This window comes from Lissotriton vulgaris, chromosome 11 (genome assembly GCF_964263255.1).
Source record: "Lissotriton vulgaris chromosome 11, aLisVul1.2, whole genome shotgun sequence".
Taxonomy (NCBI): Eukaryota; Metazoa; Chordata; class Amphibia; order Caudata; family Salamandridae; genus Lissotriton; species Lissotriton vulgaris.
In genome coordinates this window covers 352300417-352326052 of record NC_141699.1, presented here as the reverse complement: position 1 = coordinate 352326052, position 25636 = coordinate 352300417, and the positions used below count along the sequence as shown (strand labels likewise).

At 46.7% G+C, this 25636-nt stretch overlaps 1 protein-coding gene across 1 annotated transcript in view; it reads right to left on the bottom strand.

Annotated features, from left to right (window-relative positions):
* The window catches only part of LOC147679760 (uncharacterized), a 361586-nt gene that overhangs the window by 209484 nt on the left and 126466 nt on the right, over positions 1 to 25636 (bottom strand). Inside the window, exon 4 of the mRNA XM_086942474.1 lies at positions 15479 to 15616. Within this exon, the coding sequence (XP_086798600.1) occupies positions 15479 to 15616 (138 nt within the window). The remainder of the gene's footprint in view (positions 1 to 15478; positions 15617 to 25636) is intronic.

Below are 25636 nucleotides of genomic sequence, written 5' to 3'. Positions count from 1 at the left end.
GTAGCATGAAAGGCAATTTTATATAATTCCAAGACAAACATGATTTATATATTTGGCCTGAAGATGATGCCATTTATCTTGTTTTTCGGCATCGAAACATCGTCGACACAATAGGATCATATGTACTGAATATGCTTGTGAACGCTATGTACAATGGTCACTCAAACTACAATCAAGTCTGTTCACTGATTATAAGTATACAGACCGATTTGCTCGCTCTTGCCTATACATGTTGTTTTGTCTTGTTCACTGTAGGTCACGGGCTGTGCCCCCTTCACATTACTTTCTGATTGTGTGCATCGCCATGGCCAAATAAATTCCTGTCCGGCTGGACAAAGGATATAAATACTATTCTATGTCTATTCTTACCCTGATCCCCCAAATTACTAGGGTTCACTGTTTTTTGTAATAACTCAAGCATATGTCAGCTACTCTGATTGGGTTGTGGGAGCAGTGCTTCAATAGTGTCGCACCCCTGATTATTTATGACATCCGGGACCGTGTGTTTGCAGCTGACATGGCACCTAGTGACGTCTTTAGCAATGTTGCAATGTTGATTGGATAATCAATCAGCAGGATGCTGTCGTCAGACAGCGAGTAGAGGCTCGTTTTCAAGAACAATGGGTTTATACTCCTTGGAATGAGGTTTTGTCTCTTAAGACTCAGTTACCCGACCCTAGGAAAAATCCCACTGCATATTATAAAGGATTAACAGAGGCTGAGTTGTCAACGGTGATGACGTTGGCAGACTTTGGCAGACATTGAGATGTTTTTTAGTTTGTTGGTGCCCATTGATATTTGGCGGCAGTTGCATTCGCAGGACCATGTTGTGAAGTTGGGTGGCACTTGGGATGAGATCAGGGCATGGGATAAAGTGAGGAAGCCTGGCGAGATGCCTAGAGCTGAGATACTAGCTTTGCCAGGTTGAATTATTACCTGCATGCACTCTCTAATTTCACCTACAAGAGTAGATTGGGACAGGTTAACAGCATGTCGTCAGAAGAAAGTCAAAAGTGTATCTGATTTTTTACTAGGTTTAAAGGTGGGCTTTTTGGATTTCAGTGGCCAGGATCTGTCGCTGGAGGGAGGTGTTTAATTGTTCATTAACAAATTTGTTACGAACCTGCTTCCTGAGATCGCAACTTGGTTGCAGGCTTCGGAGAGCACTTGGACTACCTCCCCCCATCAGTGATATTGAGTATGGCACAGTATTATGAGCATAGAGAGAACGAAGGGAAGAGGAAGTGGAGAAGAAAAACAAGGAGTTGAATACGAAGGTTTTGGTACAGCAGGTATCTCGAAGGAACGGGAGAGGATGCAGCATTGGCCCAGCCAGACAGCTGCCTTGCACTGGCAAAATTACCGGGCCGAATTAGCGTACATATTGTAAGGTGGAGGGACACTGGCGCAGCGAGTGCCCGATGGTGTTGCCCTAGGGGCCGAGGTTCTCCTGGACAGGGTCATGAAGCAAGGGGTCATGATGAAGACCAGGAAAACGAGGAACAGCAGGGTCGGTCTGATCGGAACTATGTCAGATACCTGTAGATCAGCGCGGACCTTATGTTACTGCTGACTTGCAGGGGTCAGCTAAAAAAATCTTGGTGGATGCAGGTGCAATGAACAGCTCTGTTTCTCATTCACTGGTCCCCGGGGCAGCCCTGTCTGGCCAAAATAATGTTTCTGTAGGATTTTCAGGAATTTTGGTTTTGAGCACTATTTCCAAGCCACTTGCCTTGACTATTGGTCCCTTTACTGTATATTCGCCCGTTCTATTGACATCCAATTGTGGGGAAAATTTGATGGGTTTGGATTTGTTAAAAAAGTTGCACGCGACCATTTCTTGTTCTCTGGATGGTGTCTATATGACAATAGGACCCAATGTTGTGAGTTCCAAGCAATGTTTGTCCAAACATGAACCACTTCCCGCTGAGTTTAAAGAAGTGCCAACTACTTTATGGGCTATAGATGACACGGATGTAGGGCTCTTGCAGATACCTTCAGTTTCTATCAAGGTTAAGGACAACATTGCTCACCCTCGTATTCCTCAGTACAAAATACCGCAAGAAGGGGAGTGATCTCTACTGCAGATTGTACACGATTTGATTAAGTCAGGGGCTTTTGAGAAGATGACTGCGAATGTGTGTAATAGCCCTATTCTTCCTATTCTTAAGAGGACACCCTCGGGGCCCTCTGATGATCATACAGATGTCTATCGGTTTGGGATTGATTTGCGTGAGGTTAATAAGATTATGGTCCCTCAGTTCCCAGGTGTCCCCGACATCACTGCCCTTCCGACTATGATTCCTTCCTCTGCTAAGTTCTTTTCAGTCATCGATTTGAAAAATGCATTCTTTAGCATTCCAATCCATCCAGATAGTAGGCATCTGTTTGGATTTGCCCTTGCCGGCAGAAGCTTTAGATTCTGTCGGGCTCCTCTGGGCTATACTGAAAGTCCTAGTATATATAGTCAAGCTTTAAAAGGCCAATTGGGTTCCCTCACACTTCCCCCAGGCAATGCATTACTGCAGTATATGGACGATCTCTTGATCGCTTCCGACACTGAAGACCTTTGCACAGATGCAACGGTTAAATTGTTGCTACGTTTGGCCCATCACGGACATAAAGTGTCCCTTTCCAAATTTCAATACTGTCGATAGGAGGTCACCTATCTAAGTCACCTACTGTTGAAGGAAAGAAGGAGACAAAAACCTGAACTTATAAGTGCTATTGTTAAAATGCCCATCCCTAAGACTCAGAGGGATGTGCAAGCTTTCATTGGCATTACTTCATTTTGTCAGCACTGGATCCCTAACTTTTCCTTACTAACAAAGCCGCTGTTGCAGCTAACCTCTACAGATGTGCATAAAGCCTTGCCCTGGATGCCTAAATGCCAACAAGCTTTTTAGCAACTAAAGGTCATGCTTTGCTCTACGCCTGTGCTTGGTATGCCTCACTACCAGAAGCTGTTCGTGTTGTATGCATATGAGACGGCTGGCTGCGCACTATTTGTCTTAACACAGGCCTTTGGAGGTAAGCAAAGGTTGTGTGCTTATTTTTCTGCTCTGCTTGATAACGTCGTGAGAGCCCTCCCGAGCTGTCTGAGAGCGGTCACGGCTGTTGCTTTCTCTATCCGACATTCGGCAGGGCTCGTCGTTGATACCAATCTCACAGTCATGGTACCTCATGATGTGGGCACACTTTTGAACAGAACAAAGACGCAGCACCTTACCAGTGTGCACCCGACTGGCTATGAGTTGACCTTATTTGCACCACATGTGACCATCAAAAGATGTGCCACCCTGAACACAGCCACTACCCCTCCATTCTGAAAGTGAGGAAATTGACGTGCATGTTTGCATTTTTTGGACTGAAGAAGAGACGAAGGGACGGGTAGACCTGACTGATGTCCCCCTATCTGATCCCCAAGAGGAGTTATATGTCAATGCTCTTGTTTCAAATTACTGGATGGCACAACTGCAGCATATGCCATAACTACCTTACACACAATCAGCCCAAGCTGCAGAGTTAGTTACCCTTCTTCGAGCTTGTGAGTTGAGTGAGGGACTGGCTGTCAAAATGTATACTGACAGTCAGTATGCCTTTGTAGTTCCCACAATTTTGGATGGCTCTGGGCGGAGAAAGGATTCCTGACTTCACACGGCTTAAAGATCCAGAATGGCCCATTGATACACAAGCTTTTGTCAGCTCTTACACTCCCCAGGAAGTTAGCAATAGTGAAGTGCAGCGCCCACAAGGCAATTACTGATGTGGGGAAGGGAAACACATTTGCAGATCAAACAGCTAAGGGGATATCTCAAACATGTAGCAGGTCCTGCTAGATGGGTACCCGAAATTACTATGTTTGAGGATACACTGGATAGTGTCAAAGAAATACAGGGTGAGGCAAGACTTGAGGAGCTAGCAGTATGGCAGGAAAGCACAGCACATGTAGACAAAGATGAGTGCTGAAAGGATGTCAGGAAAGCAAAGGTGGATGTTGCAGGATGCCTATGTCATCCCTGTAGTCACTATGGCGCACATGCTAGTTCAGATTAGCGCCAAGGGCATATGAAAACTATTGGACCCAGTGTGGCAAAATGATAACATCCCCAATGTAGCTGCCCATTTGGATAAGTATTGTATGGTATGCATGATGTACAATCCTGGGAAAGGCACCTCTACACCCCCTGGCAATTTCGCACCCCCTTCTTTCCCTTTTGATGTCCTTCAGATGGACTATATCGAGATGGAGCAGGATAAGAATTTGAAATATGTGTTGGTGGTTGTTTGCATTCAGTAAATGGGTTGATTCTTACTCCACTAAGGAGAATACAGCTTTGGCAACGACGAAAGCCCTCCTGAAGTAGTTATTTCACCGGATCAGTTTGCCTCGTTTGATTTGGATTGACAATGGCAGTCACTTTAATTCAAAGATCATCCAATTGGTGTGTGATGGGTTACACATTAGACAGAAGTTTCACGCTGCACACCACCCCAGTCAGCAGGTTTGGTTGACAAATACTATGGAACTCTCAAACTGAAACGGGCAAAAATTCAGGAAAGCACAGGATTGAAGTGGCCAGATGCTTTACCTTTAGCTCTTCTGTCAACCAGAGCTACGGCTCACTCTAGGACAGGATTGTCCCCATATGAAGTGGCATTTGGCCACCCAGCAAATGTTTGGGGCAACCCGTAACCAAAGCATTTCTCTGATATTGAGTATCCTCTTTTGGTGGACTACCGTTATGAATTTGCAAAATATTTGCGTTCTGTTCATCAACAGATACAATAGGCTTTCCCACCACAAACAGAGGGGCCCGGGCGCACCATCCAACCTGGAGATCTCATCCTTGTGCTGCACTTTCAAAGACGGGGAGCCTGGAGCCACGCTGTAAGCAGGGCCATTTCTAGGGGTTTTGCCACCCTAGGCGAGAATTGAAAAATGCCACCCCCTCCCTTTTACTACCATCACTCCGCATCTCTCTCTTCTGAAGTTCATGGACTCTCGTGTGTCGAGCCCTCCCTTTAGAGCTCCCTACTCTGCACCTCTCACCCCTCTACTGGTTCATTAACTCAACCTGAGTCTATCACCTATTGTTCCAGTGTTCCTCATTCCCATGCGTTTCTCCTCTGCCTCTCCCCCCTACTCTCTCTGCCGTTCTCAATTGTCCCTCTCCCTCCAGCACTCCGTGTTGTTCTAACCCCTCACCCCACCACCGCCCTGGCCTTATTCAAAAGGTCTTGTCCTTCCTGTTTCACCAGCTCGCATCTGTTCACAGGCCCTGCACTCCTGATACTTCCTATCATACCACCTTGTCCCTCAATGATTCCTGCATCGCCGCTTTCATCTCTCATCTTGGTGTCTTTTATCTCCACTGAGCTTATAGTACTCAATATTCCCCCTTTTTTAACCCATGCCATCCTGTCACCTTTCAGCACTTCCTGATATCAGTGGTCCTCACCTTTCGCCTTCATTCAAGACTTACCCCTCCCCCCGCTTCTCTAATATACTCCTTTCCGCAGAGCTCATTGCTTCTCTCAGCTGTGCCCCCAGTCGCATGGGGAACCCCCACTCCAGCAGCTTAAGCAGAGGCAGCACTGACCCCATGGAATGGCGAACTGGTCCCCACTTAAAAGTTAATGCGATGTTTGTGGGCCTCTTCTGCCTGCAAGTTGAAATATCAGCGTTAGCGAATATCAGGAAAGAGGGTGGATGTGTGAAAGGACGGATGCACACATGCAATGACAGATGGATGGATGGAAACAGTATGGCTGAATGGGGCAAGAGGTTAGTGTATGGAAAGGTGAAGGGGGTGGATGGATGAGTAGAAGGGAGGGGGAATGGATTGACCCTCCGTAGGAAGATGAAAAGCTGAAAGGAACTCTTTTAAGCAGGGTTGGATTTGCATGCTTTGAGAGCTCGGTGTGATTAGAGGTAAGTAAGTGGTAAGAGGTAAGTGAGCGGTCTTTTAATTTTCTGGCTACTCACTTGTGTCCCTTCCTTCAGCACCCCTGTCCTCCATTCACCAGGTCCTGCTCACCATTTCTTTCTTGCCTGCCATCTCTTCTCCCTGCTTCTGTGCGTGCCTTCCCTCCCTTCAGTGGTTTCTGCTCACCCTGCTTCTTTCGAGTTGCATTGCCCTCCCTTGCTTCCCTAATACACCAGATGTGTCCCTGGTTCTATCTTGCGTAGCCTGCTCTCTTCCACTCACCCCTATTTATCAGTTCCTGATTTCTCATCTTTCTCCTCAGCTCTCTCACCCCCTTTCTCGTCTGCCACCGCCTCGAGCCCCACTGCCTCTCCCACATGCACCTGCAAACCCTTCTCCACTTGCTGCTGCCCTAGTCTGCTCATTTAGAGCCCCTCCTGCCTACTATTACCTTACAAGGGTGCCAAGGGCCTACTGTGAGCAAGGAAAACAGCCCCAGTGTAGTAAAAAAAGGAGCTATATTTGGACCCTTCCGTGACTCGGTGCCAGTCCACAATTAACAGCTAGGCCTCTCTGCTACCCATTTCGGCACCCCTTCTCGCTCCCTCTGTCACTGCAACGCTGTGCTTTCTCTGCCGAGCTCCGTGGCTGGAAGGGCTGGGGTATACCTGTCGCCTAGTGGACTGCTGGGGCAGAGGAAGGCAGGGCGGGTTCAGCGGGTCGCAGGAACTGCAGGTCATGGGGGAGCCGTGTTCCGTGTGGGCGCAGCAGAATAGCGGATACTGGCGCTACTGGTCGAGGTGGAGGGGGGCGAGGTCTGTGAGTGTGTGAAAGTGTGGGGAGAAGTATGGGGAGCAGTGAGAGAAGAGTGAGCAGCAGATTCTGCGCCAACATTGGGATGAAGTTGCAGCTAGCAGGGAGCGGAGTGAGAAGGTGTGTATACACACGTACCGGCGGCCCACTCCACACACCACTATGCTAGGGTGTGCTGCGCATCATGTGCAAGCAGGTGCGCTTGCACATGATGCACTCACTGCCATCAAATGTAAAAATAATTCCCCCCTTCTGCCGCCCGAGCCCTTTTGCCGCCCTAGGCAGCAGCCTAGTCTTGCCTAATGGCAGAAACGGCCCTGGCTGTAAGGAGCCTCTGTGGGTACTTCTTGCCACCAGGAGTGCCGTCAAAGTGACCGGTCGGAAGAACTGGCTCCACACCAGCCATTGCAGCAAGGTGCCATTGCCACTCACCTATGACCAGTGGGTGATCAATGGCATAGGTGATCACGAGATGGAGAAAGTGCCACGCTTCATCCCTTTTTCGGATGTCCGACTGACTTGGGTACAAACAGAGGAGGAAAACGAGGCAGTGTTGAATGAGGCATTCCCCCCAGAAGTAAGGGCTGTCCAGGATCCTCCTCCACCTGACCCACAAGTGCTTGAGCCTCAGTCTCTTGGCCCCTCTGAATTTGAGCCCCTGTTCACTCACCAAACTGTGCCCGGAGTGGCTAAGTACAATTTGTGCCCCCGACGGAGGGAAGGGGCACCAAAGGAAAAGTCAGTTTAGTAGGGATGGTTTGCATGGATGAAGAATAGGGTGTATGTACCCTGTCCACGGTACCAACAATAGCTTAGGGAAAGGAAGATTGGTGCATTGTTCAAGACACGGAATGGGATAAGCTGAGGGTGTCTTCCCGGAAGATTGGCGCCCTATATTGGACGACGTGGGATTTCTTCAATGGGCTGTGATTGCGCTGCCCCACCGTAGATGAACAATAGGAGTCTGCCAGCGATGCTCAGACGGACGCAGGAAAACCCTTTCTCATTCCTACTGTTTCCTTGACATTGAATGGAATGGGGTTGGTTGGCCCAGTTGGCCGGGAAAGAGTAAAATAGTTTTTATGTTGATTGTCCTGATTTCTCTCATAACAAAGCTTGGAATAATGTGGCATAATGAGGAAAAATATCCTGTGCATTCCTTGATTGGTACAACACCTGCTCCCCCTGAACATATGTTTGTACAGTTGGCACCTCACGAAGGGGACGCCGAAAGTCTTATAAGGATAATGTGTTTATACAAATGTTGAGCCAGACACATAATGCATCTAACATAACAAACTATTGAGTGTATGGACTACTCCCCTCGGTGACCCATAAAAGTGGGAAATTATTGTCCATGCCGTTGCCCTATATTAATAGTTGTGAGGGGGGTTTGCATTGTTTAGTATGTTACGTCCACCTCCCCTATTTAATACATTGGAAAGAAAGAGTATTGGGCCCCGCACCATGACACACAACGTATGCTTCTAGCATTGAGCACCTTCTGGTGCTCCTACAGGTCGAGAGCTGTTCCGTAGATTGTTCTAAAGCTCTTGCATGCATGTATACAAAGGGGTAAGAAATGAACATGGTCTCGTACAGAAATAGATGATTTCCTGGGGTTCTGCACCTCAGAATATTTCCAGTCCTTTCAGGTTTGTAATGTCACTGAGGATAAGCCAATGCTGCTGTCAGTGGTTAACACCACAGCTACTCTCTATGTCTAGGGCAGTGGGAAGATAGAGGTAGGGAAGAGCAGGTGCAAGACTACATATAAGCTGAGAGCAACAGATAGTCCACCCCTGGTACTACCCCCTAATGTCTACTTCGTTTGGGGATCCCAGGGTCATATTGGCTCCCTGAGGGATGGTCGGGCAGGTGTTATCTTTCTTACCTCTTACTCCTGTGTATATATAGCTCCACCCAATTACCATAAAGACCATTGATTGCAAAGTAGGAGCACATTCCTGTTCCGAGTCAGGAGAGTTATTAACACAGAAGATGTAGATAATACAGATATCACTCTACAGCAGTTTACCAATGCCATGAAAGGTTTTATACCCTTTTGAGGCCCTATGACCAATAGCCTAAATATTCGTAGACTCACTGGGGTGGTGGAAGGAGTGATAAATACAACTGCTGGTATCCTGACTATTATTACAGATGAGCTCCAGGTTACTAGACTAGTTGCCCTTCAAAACAGGATGATGCTAGACATCATCCTTGCTGATAGGGGTGGGGCCTGCCACATCATCAGAAGTAGTTGCTGTGTATAAATACCGGACCACGCTCCGAATGTATATGCTGCTATACAAAAGCTCCATAGGCTTGTCTCTGACATACACCAGGAGAATGGTACATGGTCTCTTACGGGGTGGATTTGGGGCCTATTCGCATCTTGGGGTTGGAAGATTATCATTTTCCTGGTTGCTATAGCAGGTATCATTTTAACATGTTGTCTGTGCATATACTTCCTTCCTGCCTGTTTTGCCTGCTGTGTACACATGTTGACACCTCACCCCAAACATTCGGAACATGACTCTATGAATAAGACGATGATGAGGCTAGACATCCTGGATATGATGTGCATTGATGAGGGCATTTTTGAATATTAATGATGCATGCCTAGCCTTGTAATGTGTCCTGTCCATTACATACCACAGAGTTTTAGCTTTCGTTGGTTGCCAAAAGAGTTAGCAAATGTTACCCATGCTTGAGCATTTTTCCCTCCCTTCAGAATTGTAGGGCCCTTACCTGATGGCAATAATAAAATTTAGCAATGAATGCTAAAAGGAGGGTGTTCGAATTGAAACTGTTATTGTCCCATTTCTCTTATTTAGTTCTGTGTTAAGTTAGCATTCATGGTGCCATTTTATTAGTAGCCGCCATTTTGTTTTATGATCGAAGCTAAGCTCCTGCCTCATACTGCTTGTCTAAGCAGAAAACTGCCTCCATGCATCTTTACTTCTGTATCTCCAAGGCCGATTTCACCTGCACTAACAAATGTGCTCTCTATTATGGCATACCTTTGCTGTTAGATAGGCTCGTTCCCACCTTCTAAAATGGCGGGCACGGGCAGAGTAACCTTAGTGCAGAGATAACATGTACCCGGTCCCAGGACTATAGCTTATCCTTCTGTATCTCTTTCTCTTTGCTAGTGCCTGGACTGGAAATTTCCAGCCTGGGCGTGTTCTTGGGGAATTGGAAATGCATAGTTCTGGATCTGAGGTTGGGGGAAGTCAGTCCCTCGGCAGCCATCTAGTGAGGCTGGTCAGACTGGGCTCCGCTGCAGCACAATACTAATAAATATTTGGTTTATATTCTCTACTGTCTGACCGACTCTTCATTTGTTTAGAAGGCCGAGAGGTAGTCACTAGTGACCCTATTCGAATCACTTCCTTCAACTGGGGTAAATTTGAATTATTCTCACTTACAGATGCCACTATGCCTTGTGACTCTGAATTCCCCCTACAGTGGTGCAAAGACTCCACCAAGTACTTAGTTATTCATAGTCATAGAGATTGCTTGGAGGTAACTGTCACAATTATGGTCCTGCCATGGGCAAACTCACAATGCAAGTGTTTTTCTAAATGTGTCCTATTGTTTCAAGTCTGAAGTAACACATTTTTGGCGTGAGTTGGAAGAGCAAAAGGTTGTTTATGCACAGTCAGTTAATCGACAAAAAATACAGATTGGTCCACAACACCCACATGGGGTTGCACTGGACTCCCTAGAGGATTTAATCAGCAAGAGAATAATGACATTTTAGATTTTGACAGAGACCAGGGGAAATGCTGCTTACATGGATGGTGCGACTGTTTGATTTGGGAGCGTCAGGAGTGATGTTAGGCAGAGGAGAGCTGCAAAGTTTTGCACATTTAGCACTGACCCCATTGTGCAGGAGCAGTTTAGGAGTTACGAGGGTGGCAACCAGATTAACCTGTTACAATAAGCTGTTGAAGGGTGCAGTCATAAATATCCTACAGAGTCAAACTGGCCCTGTGGAAGTGGATTATTAAAACCCCACTGGTGCAGGGTCACCCTAAGTCCATGGGTTATTAACAAGCAAGGAGGAATCAACACTGGAGTGAAGTACAAAGCAAGGGTCATTTAAGAGAATTCATGAATGGGGGCTCACCCGACAAGCACCATAGAGATACTCTAGGAGAAAGCACACTGAACAATGGTTTCAAAGGTTTTTATAGCAAAAAATCACAAACAAGGGATGCCCAGAGACAAATAGAGATGTGGGAAGAACACACAAATGAGTTATCAGTAAGAACCAACAGCCTTAGTGTCTTGTGCAATTGTCGTGTCCTGCACAAGATATGCTATCTGAGCAAACTTTACTTGAGGCTTTACCATTGTCTGAAAAACACCTAGCAGATGCCAGCTGTTCTTTTGCGCTGACTCTGCATGTATACACAGCCTACAATGCCCCAATCTAGATACTTTACTCATGTTTATACATATGCGGTGTCAAGGATAGTGCCGGGCTGGATGTAAGGCAGGGGTGAAAAATCAAAAACAAGAGAATCTGATTTTTCAGTGATGAAAACCAGTTGCATAGCAAGCGGGGGCAGTCTACCCCAGGCGGCATGATTTTAGGGGGCGGTGGCCTCTGCCCCAGCTCTTACCTGTGGCCATTGTGGGGCGGCAAATGCAGGCTTCACCAGCCCTCTCTTTTTACATGCAGCTGCCACAGGACGGCAAATGAAGGGGCAGCCATGGGCGGCAAAAGGCCAAGCTACGCCACTTATAAAAATTGCTGTTTTTCTAGGTAATGTGAACCTTTTAATGGCTGGATTGCTGACAGTATCGGTGCAAAACAAAATAATTAATTTGGCAGTCCCAGTGTACAAACATGTAATAATTGGTTTAACCAGACTGGTAATCCTGTGGGGCAGGTGATATTGAGATGGTGGATTAAAAGGTTGCAGATGCTGAAGAGCAGTATACTCCCTTAGAAAAGCAGTTGCTAGCATGTAACTGGGCTCTGGTGGGCACTGCAGTACAAAAAGGGGGTGGTGATGGACGGAACATCTGAACCAATCAAACACTCACACCCAGTCAACAGATCTGGGTTTAATCCATCACCGTTCTTTAGCTCACTCTGCCACCCCAGTTCAGACATGGCCATCTGGTGGGCACTGGGCAGATGACAATAGAGCATAATGTAATTTTGAGGAGTGGACCAAGTAGGAACTGCCGTTCTGCGTGAGAAAATGGCCCTGAACCCATTGGAGGGTGAGCAGGTGTTACTGGATATGCCAGAGGTAAAGGAATGTTTAGTAAAGTGGGGTGAGCCATTTAACTCATTGTCTTCCGAGAGTTGGAAGCATGTGAGGCTTACCAATGGATCAGCAAGATATTTGGGGGCCAAGAGTCATTGGAAGGCAGTGCCATACCATCCTATAACCAAGAAGCTGCTGCCACTGCTGGAGAAGAGAAGAGTAGTCAATATGCAGAGCTGCATGCTGTATATCAAGCTCTGAAACAAGAGTTGTGTGGGAGACGTCATGTTTATACTGATTCATGGTCCACTGCCTAGGCGCTGGCTGCTTGGTTCCCAACATTTGATGCACACAATTGGCAAATACCATCTAAGGCAGTGTGGGGCAAAGACCTGTGACAGGAAATATGGGAAATGCTATCACAAAGTACAGTCATTGAGTACAATACAGACGCCCACTGTCCCACTGATTCATTAGAATGATGATTTAATTGCCTTGCAAACGAAAAGGCCAAAATCTGGGAAGTGGAAGTGGGAACACAGAATTCTGATTTCGTGGGGATGGCTAAGTGGGTGCACCAAAAATGGGAACACCTGGGAGAGAAAGCCACTAACAGGTGGGCAGAAAGTAGAGGAATGTACTTGCCCCTGGATTTAATAAAAACTGTGATTATGCACTGTCTTATTTGTCAATGCACACAACAGAGATCTGTCCCACAGATGGTCAGGTGCCAGTTGGGGACAGGAAAATTGCCTGGACAGATATGGCAGATTGACTATAATGGGCCACAGCCCAATAGCCGAGGACTCTTGAATACTGGGGATACTGATCTGGTAATACAAGCAGGAGACAGAATTGCTCAGATAATAATCATTCTAGTGTAGGAGGGATAGTTAGAAAGTGTACTGTCCCAGCCCTTGGTACTATACGAGGAGAAGGAGAGTTTGATTCTACTAACAAGAACCCGGGGGCCAAAGCGTGGGTGGAATTCCTAAATGGACCCCAAGGAAATGTCAACAGGTCATACTACTGAATGACAAATATGGAAAGCATCATGGATGTTGTTTCCACTTGTCTAGTAGACATACACATACATTCCGGCAAACATAACAAGAGGACCATGTGCATTCACACATTTAGAACTTATGATATTTCTATTAAATACAGTATTGCATGCCTGAAGTACAAGGAAAACAGTTCCGTGTGATGAGGATTGTAACTCTGAGATCTCTTTGTTGTACATGGCAAAATATATAAATCTAGGCGTTTCTGTAGTAGTGGTTTCAGGGTTAGCCATTTATAAGACTAGCAGGCACATGCATCAATGTAGGCTTTTGCGATACCTTAATTATGATTATTAAGGAATCGCAATGAAGGACTCACAAAAGCCTATGCATGTAGGAATCGCTATAAAAAATAGCGATTCCTAAACATTTCTTAATTCAACTCGCAAATTGGGAGTCACAATTAAAGAATTACTTCCCATTCATTCCTATGGGCCTATAGGCCCATAGGAATGAATGGGAAATTGCATGCGCAATTAGGGAGTACCAGTAGGTACTCACACATTGCTCATGCAATTTCAAGGGTGCAAGGGTGTCAAAATGACACCCTGTTGCACCCCTGAAATTGTGATATGCACCCATGTTGCGCACACATACCCCAAGGGCATGTGTGTGTAACCTAAAACTTTTTAAAAAAAGTGTTTTGTTTAATTTTTGCAAATTACAGACAAATTTGCGGTCCCAAATAGCTATTTGAAAGTGCTTCTAGCATTGCATTAAAGAAATCGCAAACTGTGATTCCTTAAATGCAATTGCAATTTAGGAATTTGCAGGTAACTGAGAATTCTTAAATTGCGCATAGGAAACACTTTCATGCATCTCCAAAGGCCAATTTACGATTGCAATCGGCCGATTTTTGCGAATCGCACCATTTGCAATCACAAAAACCTCTGATGCATGTGTCCCTCGGAGTATAAATAAGTTAGCAAGATTGATGGTTAAGAGTAATAATTACACATCTATTGCATTAGCCGAGTTAGATATGCAGGGAACAAGGAAAGTACTTTACAAAATAGAGCAACAATTGATTATTTGCTTTTAAAATATGGTCATGGATGTTCTGGATTGAATAGTCTTCGCTACTTTACTTTGTCAGATCACTCTAAATCAATTCATTCCCACATCGGTGATTTACATGAACTAGTCAAGGGGGTTAAACGGGGTGTGGATAAAGGATGGTGGGACTGGTTATTTGGGTGGCTACCTTACTTTGGTAAGCTTTATTCTATTTTATGGGGGCTAATCATAGTAATATGAGTTATGATTATATTTGTTGCTTTGCCCAGTGTGTGCATAATCTTATATCCCTGTTTTGACCGAGAACAGTTGATTTGAGACCTATATGTTATGTGAGTCAATGGTCAAAGGGTGGAATGTAATACAATTAGTACAATGGTGACCATTGACTCCATTTTGCGTGCACAACTTCATTTTAACATCATTTGTGCAGCTGCAGGGTGGGAATGTTTTCATTCTTCACAGCACTTCACAGCATATAGCACAATCGTGAGAGGGAAATGTACTGCTCTGCCTCGGAGCAAACACTGAAGCCTGGCCAGCTCCTGTGAGGGACCTCAATGCAGACCGGTACACCCTGTCAGCTTTGACTGCATTAGTTTGAGGGTTTCTAGAAATCTCTCCTTGAGTTGAGCAAAGGTTTTAACTCCTTAGCTGCGGCGGCTATTCCGCCGCAGCGCTAAGGGGGAGGCGGGGCCGCGCAGCGCTCCCGTACTCATGACGGAACCGCTCCCTCACGGCCCTCGGGTGGGCTGTGCTTGTGACGGAACAGTTCCGTCATGGCCCCGCCTGCTCTTTAGAACGTCAGCGCAGGCGCGGAATTCGCGCAGGCGCGGCGAGCGGGCCGTGACAGAACCGCTCCGTCACCAGCACAGCCCACCCGAGGCTCGCGACGGAACGGTTCCGTCACAAGCATGGAAAGGGTTAAACACTGGGACTTTTGGCTCTTAGACAGGAGTTCGCCTGGTGAACGGATGAGTTGCACAGCGACCTTTTGTGATTCCGATCGAAACTTCAAGCTTACTGTGTGGGATACCCAGTCATGCTGGCTAGTATGTTGAAAGATACTCTATCTGTGATGTAGTTCACGTTTTTATTACTTGCTTTGTGTATATATTCTATAACTTTCATTTGACATCTGGTAAAGTGCCTTAATGAGTAAATGTTGCCTTCCTCTTAGGAGTGCTGCATTAATATATATTTTGTTTTCCTCTTAAGAGTGCTACATTAATAAAGGGATTTGCTTCATTTTGACTGTACATTGATAAATCAATTTGCCTCATTTTGAGAATGTTGAGTTCCTTTTTTCGTGTGTCCTATTGTTTCAAGTCTGAAGTAACACACACGTACACGTGGAGCATTCATTTATAATTAGAAGACACCTACACATTAAAGAAGTAGCACTATAAAAGGGCATTACCTGTGTTTTAGAATATTGTGACTGCCAAGAGACGACTGCCGTATCCTCCTCACAAATACAACTTGGACTTTTTCTAAATCTCCTTATTTGAGTTTGTCTGGTGATTTCTGTAGGTGAAAGTCTCGCGCTGTCATGCAACTGCAGAAAAGCAGTAAACATAGCATTTAGACTTAATGCCCCATATCTTCTTACTGTATCACAGAATATACAGACAACATTATGAACAATTCTGCCTCAAGCGGGCATCCATTTATTGACTCACTGTTTCCTGTAGGGTAACCTATGCCACCTATAAGCTGATTCCAAGATCTTTGTGAGGTTGAAGGAATGGCAGAATTGAGCTGAATATTCAACGCAGTGAAGGTGCAACTCACCACCAATCACAAGTATTATAATTAAGCAGTGTGACTCTCAAGACTTCAGGGAGTCTGCTGTGTAGTTAGCAAGTTTCCTTAAAAATAATTAGGATCTCTTTCTTATAAATCCTTCCTGAATGTTAGTGAACTCTCAAGTGTAAAGATATACAGATGTTTGATATTCATAAATCATTGTGTGTCTGTGTGTGTGTGCGTGCGTGCATGCATTTCTGTGTGTGTGCACATACTTGCATGTGTAGGTGTGCAGAAGCTTGGAAGGGTAGCCTGTGCTGTAGCCATGTTGAGCTGTGTAAAAGTTAAGATCCGCACTACCAGGTGGTGACAGTGGAACATGATTTTAGCAACAGAATTTCCCGGGAGTAACAGAGATATTGCAGTCAAACAGTGCCCTCCAAGCTTCTTGCCGTTTCTGCTGATGAGGGGGCAGGAATCATTGTACCAGGCCAAGTAAAAAATGTGCATAGATCTTTCATTTATGGTTCTTCCAGTGCTCAACAATTTTCAGACTGACCAACACTTATTTAAAGTGCCCATAGAGTATGTATAGATTCAGACAAAGCTGGGGCTCATCAGATAGACGCCATCTCAGGAGAGTGGGTGACTGGCAACCTCCTATCAGAAAGACCTTCTTCATCCCTGATTACTTGCTGATTCAAACAGACATTTGGATCAGTGCCAAGTGGATCACATGTGTCACCAACGGTGGAGTCCGTCCTCACTTTCCATAACAAGGGACTTCTACCACCAGAGCTGTTGTATTGTAAGAATTGAGGATGCCTGAATTTTCTCACTACAAAATGATTCCTGCACATTATTAAACTATTCATGCACTTAGAGAAGACAGGACAATGTCTGACATCTGTGTGTGAATATAACAATTAATTAGTATATCTGTACCCTTGAAAGTATTTAAGTCCCTCATTACGAGTTGACAGGACTTTGCAGCCAGCCAAAATCATATTACTAGTTAGTATCTCCATTTCAAAGTCCAGCCTTTAAAAATGTTTTCCTGAAAAGGAGGAATTACTGCTCACACCCGGATTTACCAGTTGCTTTTTTGAGCGGTCGTTTACCATTTCAACAAACAAAAATCTGACATTTTCCACCTGCTCTGAGGAGATGGAAAAAGTGATTATTAAGGAATCGCAATTAAGGACTCACAAAAGCCTATGCATGTAGGAAAAGCTATAAAAATAGCGATTCCTAAACATTTCTTAATTGCGACTCGCAAATTGCGAGTCACAATTAAGGAATTACTTCCCATTCATTCCTATGGGCCTGTAGGCCAATAGGAATGAATGGGAAATTGCATGCGCAATTAGGGAGTACCAGTAGGTACTCGCACATTGCTCACGCAATTTCAAGGGTGCAAGGGTGTCAAAATGACACCCTGTTGCACCCCTGAAATTGTGATATGCACCCATGTTGCGCACACATACCCCAACGGCATGTGTGTGTAACCTAAAACTTTAAAAAAAAATTATTTATTTTTTTTGCAAATTACAGACAAATTGGGGGTCCCAAATAGCTATTTGACAGTGCTTCTAGCATTGCATTAAAGAAATCGCAAATTGTGATGGGGCGTGGCTTGGACGGCAATGTGGACGGTCGTCTGAGTCCACTCGCTCCGCACCCCTGAGGCAAACTAAGGCCATTACTACCCGCCATACCAGTTTGTGTGAACCCAGGAAAACAGATCTAAGCAGGGGAAGAGCGAGGCCACAAGGGAACCAAAGATCTACAAGTCGGGCCAAAGCTTCACGAAGATATCGCTCTCCGCAGCTCCCGAGACCCCAGCAACAACACGGACCCCAAGCTGGCGCCCAGCGCGTAAACGGAGGAGAAGCCAGGGCAGCTGAACAACCGAAGCCGGAGAGGCCCACCTGAACACCCCCAATGAGATGCAGAGGTATGGAGATCGGCAAGAACGAGAATAGGCAGCGGGGGTGCGAGCGAAGGCAGAGGCTTCGGGAAGCGGAGCTGCGGGTCGACCTGCAGGGCGGCAGGCAGACGCGGGCACTAGCGGAAGGAGCAAGAGAAAGGAGAATGCCGAATAGCGAATAGCGGTACCACTCACCAAGCGCCCCCTTTAACATCAGAGATTAGAACCGAAGCAGCATCGAAGCGAAGCGAAACCGAAACCACCACCACTTGCAGGGGCCGCCATTACAGGAAGCGCGGCTGCCACCAAAACAACTAAGCCGGAAGTGAGGCACGCCCAGCTGAGCGCTCAGACAGCAGAGAGGCCCAGGGTGCTGCGACCACTATAAGGATCACGGCAAAGGAGGTGTGCGAAGGTGGGAAGTACCGCGGCGAAGGGCAAGTGTCGACATCAACCTCCAACACCTACCAGACAGCCGCGTGATAACGGAGGACGGCTGACCCAGTACCGGAGTGCAGCTGCACACAGAGGCGATACCCGGGAGGCCGTCAGAGCCAGAGCCGAGCCGAATCTGCCGCTACTGCTGCCGAGCGAAAGACACACCTAAAGGTGAGGTGGCCGCAGGGGGAGAGCGAGGGCGGAGCAAAGGCAAAGGCAGGACAGTAAACAGAAGCACACAGAGGCGCAAAGGGGCAAAGGGGCCGCCACGGTATCACGCCACCCGTCAGCAAGTGCGCTGTAAGACCGAGAGGCTCACCCGACCACACTTGAACACATATGGGCACAGAAGCAAGCGGCCAGCGGCCAGTATTCAGACTTCGCCAACCAAAGGAGGGGAAGTGGCTTCAAGGGGGAAGTGCATAGCCAACATTAAGTAATAAGGCTCACCCCGGTGACCCCAAGCCCTGGTGAACAAGTACAAGGGCAAGTGAGAGGGGGCTCATCAGCGGCAAAAGAGCTCGCTCAGCAGACACCAACACTAACAGCACGACGACCCAAAGTCGCAAGGCGGTCGGCACCCAGCCGCGGCCGCAAACGAAGCAAAGCACACGCTGGCAGGACTCAAGGCCAAGACCAGAACGAGGCACATTAGAGAACCAAGCAGATATAGAGCGCAAGGACTCCACACCTCTACACCAAAAGCAACCCCTGCGGGCACGCCAGCAGTGACTCAAAGAGGAGGTTGACTAGGGAACTTTCTGTCACTGAGAGGCATCAGAACGATGGTGAACAACGAGGGGAAAATAGTCGGGGACCAAAAAAAAAAAAAGCCCAAAATAGACTCCATGGGACCCCCCAAAAAAACAAAAGGCGAAACAGTCATCCTGGAGACCATCCTAAAGAGAATCAACGAAGGGAACGAGGTGGCGAAGGAGACAAAGCTAAAAGTGGAGAACATGCAACTTGAACTGGCTGCGATAAGAGCAGACCTCCACAGAACCAACTTAAGAATGGAAGCAGCGCCATAGCCTGTGACACCAACTGTACCACATTGTAAATATTATCCTGTTTTTTCCTCTCTCCCCTCCTTTCTCCTGGTCTATTCTCCTGTTTCCGTGCTTGTGTTCCCTATGCTCCTCCCCTGCCCCTCTAGCGACTCCTCGCTGGTTTCTCCTACTCCATTGCCACTCTCTTTCCGCCTTTTCTGGCGCCCTTTTTCTTTTTCTTTCTTTATGTTCCTCTATGAAACGACAAAATAATAAAATCAACCTTCATTGTACTGTGACATTGATTCTTGCACTATTGTTCTCCTGTCTAGTTATGCGGCCTTGCCTCCGGGATGTCAGGCTGAAACGCTGTGTGCACTTTTTTCAAATAAAGGTTTTAAAAAAAAAAAAAAAAAAAAAGAAGAATGGAAGCAGCAGAAGGAAGAATCAGTGCAGTGGAGGACGCTACCAAAGACAACAACAAAGCCATAACGGAATGCCAGAAGGCCACGAAGGCCATACAAAGGCAGTTAGCCGAACAATACGACCGGGCCAGAAGAGGCAATATAAGGATCCTGGGCGTTCCGGAGGAGACAGAAGACAAAGCAGGCTCGTGTGCAGCCATGCTCGAGGAGATGATCCCCAAACTCACTGGCATTAGCTTTGGAAGACAGTTCGAGGTGCAGAAGGCATACAGGGTGCCGGCAGGAAAGCCAACGACAGGCAAAGGCCCAAGACCGATCATATGTAACCCACTGAGAGCGTGCCAGACTGATGCCATTTTTGCCTTCGCGAGGAAGAATCAAAATCTAACATGGTCAGGCTCCAAGATTGTGCTAACCCAGGACTACTCAAGGCCAACGGTCGAGATCAGGAAGGGGTTTCTGGCTCTCAGGGAGTCCCTGCGGAAAAGAGGCGCTTGCTTCAGCTTTGTGGGTCCGGCCCGGTTCAAAGTCATAGACAAGTGGAAAACAATGGTGTTTGAGAACCCAGAAGACCTAAGACGATACCTGCAGGGGCCACCAGCCGAAGACATGGAAGAAATGAAAACCCCGGGGGAGCGAAAAGGAGTGCCTCCCCGGACCTGTCGGGTCAATCGGAGTAGTTTCCTCCACACGTAACACGCAACAGGACAACATATCTACCTCAATGACCAAGCACATTTCGAATGGAAGCAACACAACCAATTGGAAGGACCAGCATCTCAAGCCAAACAAAATGGACAGCGAACAGAGTAGGAAGGCAAGCTGATGAAGCGAGGTACGAGGAATCAGATGGCGGTACCTAGCTTGCAGACATGCAGTACTATATCGTGGGACTGATAAGGTCTACAACGGGGTAGGGCTACACCGGAACAAAGGGTCATGTGGGTTCTACCAGAACAGACTTTGCCCGCGGCCAAATTTCAAAGGCCTGGCCGAACAATGTACACAAACTCTACCTCAGGGACGATGCGGCGCAAAGGAACTTTTTCGTCGCACACCCACTCAGCAAGTATGGGGAAGAGGAAGGAGGGACGGGAGGGGGGGACAGGGAGGGCCGGGGGGTGGGGGGGGCGGGGAGCACATGCATGAGGCTACTTTTCTTCACTATCTTCTACACTACTCTTTCCTTTCTTCTACCTCTACTTCTACATCCACATCGAGGAGCCGCAAGGGGAAACTTAAGCACAGGCACAGACAGGGGGCACAAGCACCAAGAAAAGGGGGCCACAGCAAAACCTACGAGGCGAGGCCACACAGACCGCAAAGCTTGAAACCACACAAATGACGCACAACACCCAAACAAACATCCTAGCGGACGTTAAGATAGTATCACTGAACTTCAAAGGTCTTAATAGTCCGGTGAAAAGGAGGAAAGTGCTCGAACACCTCAGGAAGCTTAAGGGCGACATTTTTGTTCTACAAGAGACAAGACTAGAAGCCGAGGACATAAGCGCCTCCGAGCAAGCTGGGTAGGAGATGTTGTAGGGTCGCCAGCACAGAACAAGAAAAATGGGGTGGTGACAATAGTCAGTAAGAAGTCAAAACTCACAGTAGTGGACGCACAGGCAGACACCCAGGGAAGAACTATTGTGACCAGCCTAAGGAGGGCGGGAGAGACGATACACGTGGCAAACATATATGGCCCAAACACTGACGATAAACCCTTCTGGGAAGGAATAGGAGCGCAACTACACACCCTTCCACTAGACGACCTCGTGGTGGTTGCTGGAGACATGAACCAGGTACTAGACCCAGCAATCGACAAACACCCTCACAGACCGAGCTCAACCACACACAGAGGTAGCATCCTAAGGAACTTATGCTCCAAGCTCAGCCTGAAGGACCCCTTGGCGTCTATGCAACCCAGACGCCCGAGAATACACCTTTTACTCCAACCCCCACAACTCCTACAGCAGAATTGATTACATCCTCATGTCAGAAACACACACCCACCTCATAGACCACACAGAAATTGGCCCTAGGACTATTTCAGACCACTCGCACATACGCCTAAGCTTATCAGGGAAGCACAATGAAAAACCAAACCGAAGATGGCGCTTCGACGACAGTCTGCTCAATAACACCTCTGCGAAAGCGGAGATTGAGGCGGCTATAAAAGAATGCATAACAATAAACGACACTCCAGAGACAGACAGAGGAGTCCTATGGGACGCTCTGAAAGCCACCATAAGAGGGACCGTCATGACAATCAAGGGCAGGATGAACAAAGAAAGGAATAAAAAAATTGCAGACCTAGAAAAAGAAATCAAAAGCCTAGAGAACGGCCACATAGCCAACATAGAGGATAGGAACACCCTCTCAAGCCTAACCAAGCGGAAATACGAACTAAACAGAATCTTGAGCGAGAGAGCAGGGACCTGGGTCAACAAATACAAATCAGTCAACCTGTGTACTGCAAACAAAGCAGGGAAAAACCTAGCATCCTACCTGAAAGGGAGACAGAAACAGCACACGATTGGGGCCATTAAAGACAGACACAATTCACAGACTGCAAACAAGGACATTCTGGAAGTCTTTAGAGACTTCTACGAGAGGCTATACACAAGAGACGACACACTAAAAGTTGATGGAGGGGAAGAACTACTAAGGGGCATATCAGAAAAGGAACAAGATGTACTCAACCTAGCCATAACAGAGGATGAAATAGGAAGAGCCACGGCCAGCCTGAAAGAAAACAAGGCACCGGGGCCAGACGGCTTTACGGCTGGCTTCTACAAGCAGTACCTACACATTCTCAAACCGACCATGCAAGAAGTATTCACGGGCTGTGTCCAGAACGGTCGCATGACACAGTCAATGGCAGAAGCAAATAATATAGTCATACCAAAGGAGGGCAAGGACACTAGAGAGGCAAAGAATTTTAGACCAATCTCTCTCATAAACGTAGACTGTAAAATATACGCAAAAATACTGGCTACCAGACTGAATGCTTACCTACCGAAGCTCATACACAACTCCCAAGTAGACTACCTCAAAAACCGGATGTCCCACCACAACACAAGATTATTATGCCACATAATAAACCACTCCTCCAAAAGCAGTAACGCAGCTGTTATGATTGCCCTAGACGCGGAGAAAGCCTTTGATAGGGTGTCATGACCATATTTGGATCAGTGCCTGGGGAAATTTGGGCTTGGAGCCAACTTTAGAAAGATGGTAATGGCACTCTACAATAACCCCAAAGCACGGGTGGTTTTAAACAGAGGCACAACAGAAATACTTAACCTGGGCATGGGAACCAGACAAGGGTGCCCTCTCTCCCCAGCCCTTTTCCTGCTAGCGATAGAACCACTATTGACAATGATCAGAGCCAATAAAGACATTGCAGGAATACCGGTATGGGAGGAAAACTTTAAACTAGCGGCATACGCAGATGACGTACTAATAGTCACGGAAGACCCAGAGAGATCCATCAAAGCACTGATGGACACAATAGAGCAATACCCCCAGGTCTCGGGCTACAAACTGAACAGGGATAAATCGGAATGCAAACCACTGAACATATACACAACGAAAACGATGCTAGGCTCGTCCGGGCTAACATGGCAGCAGAAGCCCATAAAATATTTAGGCCTCCTCTTTGAGAGGGACCTAAAAGCCACACTAGAACACAACGAGCAAGCCCCACTACAGAAAATTAAGTACTGGGTAGAAGGGTGGTCTCCCAAATTCACGACGTGGTGGGGGAGAATGGAAACGATTAAAATGATGCTGAGACCAATGGTCAACTACATGCTGTGCATGCTGCCACTAATAAACACGGAAAACTTCCACAAAAGACTCAATAAAATGCTGAACAACTTCCTGAGGAAGGAGAAAAAGCCCAGAATAAGTCTACGCAAGCTTAGATTGCCAAAAGACCTGGGAGGCCTTACCTTACGGAATTTCAAAAGATTCCAGGAAGCGTGCATTGCCAGACAGGGGCTCCACTGGCTCGACCCGAGACCAGACTACACCCCGGCATGGCTCACACTAGAGCGGGGGCTGTTAAAAGGCATGAACCCAATTAGCCTTCTCACAGCCACCAAACACCCAGCGGTCAAGGATACCCCAGTCCTTAAGAATACAAAAATAGCGCTACTAAGAGTGGACAAACTGTTGGAAACAAGCATAAGGAAGAGTCAACTCGAGTCAATCTGGCACAACCCTACAATAAAGTATAGGGACAAGACTCTGAACATGCCCTCCTGGTACAGACATGGAATATCAACGGCCAATGACCTTCAGAAACAAGGCACGCACCTCACTTTCGACGCACTAAGGGAAGAACACAACCTAGAGAGCATAGAACTATACAACTTCCTGAAGATCAAGGTAGCTATAAGGAAGGCAAACCTGAAGAGCCCAACACCTTCACTTATACATCACGCCGCCAAACTTAATACACTAGGCCATCAAGTAGCACACCTTTACAGAGCCCTCAGTCCCAAATCAACCAAACTCAATGATAAAGTCATGAACTTTTGGGGTACAGTAGCGGGCAGGGGACTAAGTGAGGGCGAGAAAGCTGACCTATGGAGATCCACAACTAGGAGAAAAGTAACTGCAACGTTAAACCAGACCAAATTCTGGCTAATACATAAAGCCTACTGGACACCAGCCCGCCTAGCAGGTATGGGGATCGGGAGAGCGACTCATGCTGGAATTGCGGCAAGGAGGGAGGGAACCTAGAACACCTACTCTACAGCTGCCCTAAGATTAGAGAGTTCTGGGACAAAATTGAAGTGCTAATTAACGAGATTATAGGGGTAACCATTCACATAGACTTCCAGAGCCTAGCACTCGGGTTCACCTCCTCAGCAATCACGGCTAAAGAGAACAGTGACTTAATTGATCTATTGCTGACTGCAGCGGTCAAAATGGTTCTAAGTAATTGGAAAGACACAGCAAAAGCCAAGCCGAAAGCATGGCTTAATTGGATTACCTTTTTACGAGCGGCAGACAACATAACAGCGATATACACACATCCAAGACACACAGGCAGTCAAACATATTTGACCTCTGTGATTGATACTTTGGACCGGAAGATTGTCAATTGTTACATTAACACCCTTACTCCTCTCCGTTTTCCTTACCTACATTTGATGCCCATCTTACATTCCAGTTCGCCTTCTTTATGCCTTGAAAAAGTCCTTGTGTAGGACGAAACACGTGTTGGTGATGTCTAATTTTGCTGGGAATACCTGTGTTTTGGAATTATAAGAATAAAGATTGAAGAAAACAAATAACAAGTGGACTATATCTTGGAACTCTATATCTGAATCATTGCCTTTTCAAGTGTTTTTGTGCTTACTCTATAACTACTAGAGTTTTATGTATTAGGGGCCTTCTACTTTTGCCCTAACTGTTATAACTACTGGCCCACAGGAGTGCTGTTAAAAGCTTCTCTATCTTGTTTGGATCCATGTGACACACTTTCCAGTGTGTACAAACGGCATCTTTAGGTGGTAGGTGCCTTGAGTTTCTAAAGCACCCTATTGATTACTCTTTTTTTTTCCTCATTATGTGTACTTAACTTAGAAAAAATAATTGTTTTGTGTAGAGTGTGTGCGGACATTTCCCCTTTGGGAACACTACCACCCTTTCTCTCTTTTTGCTAATGTGGGGCTCCCTAGATGACTACCTAGCATCGCACAAACCCCCATAGGCGGTGAAGCTGGATAATCCAGCCAGTCCTGTGCGCACAACAAGGTTACAACCAGCATCTGCTCCTTGATCTTTCCATATGTCCTCTCTCCCAGGGTGAGGGTCCAAAGAGGTAAACCAAGCATAACGAAGGGGTGGAGAACGACTTCGGAAACCGGAACTGAAAGACCGCAAATCGGACTAACGTCAAATAAGACTGGCAGCGAACAGTTCGAACAGTTATGTTCATCCCCCCCCCCACCCCCCCCCCCGCTTGGGCGCTTCTTCTTTTTTCTCTTCTCTCTCTCCCTTTCTAATCTTCCTCTTTTCGCATCCATGTA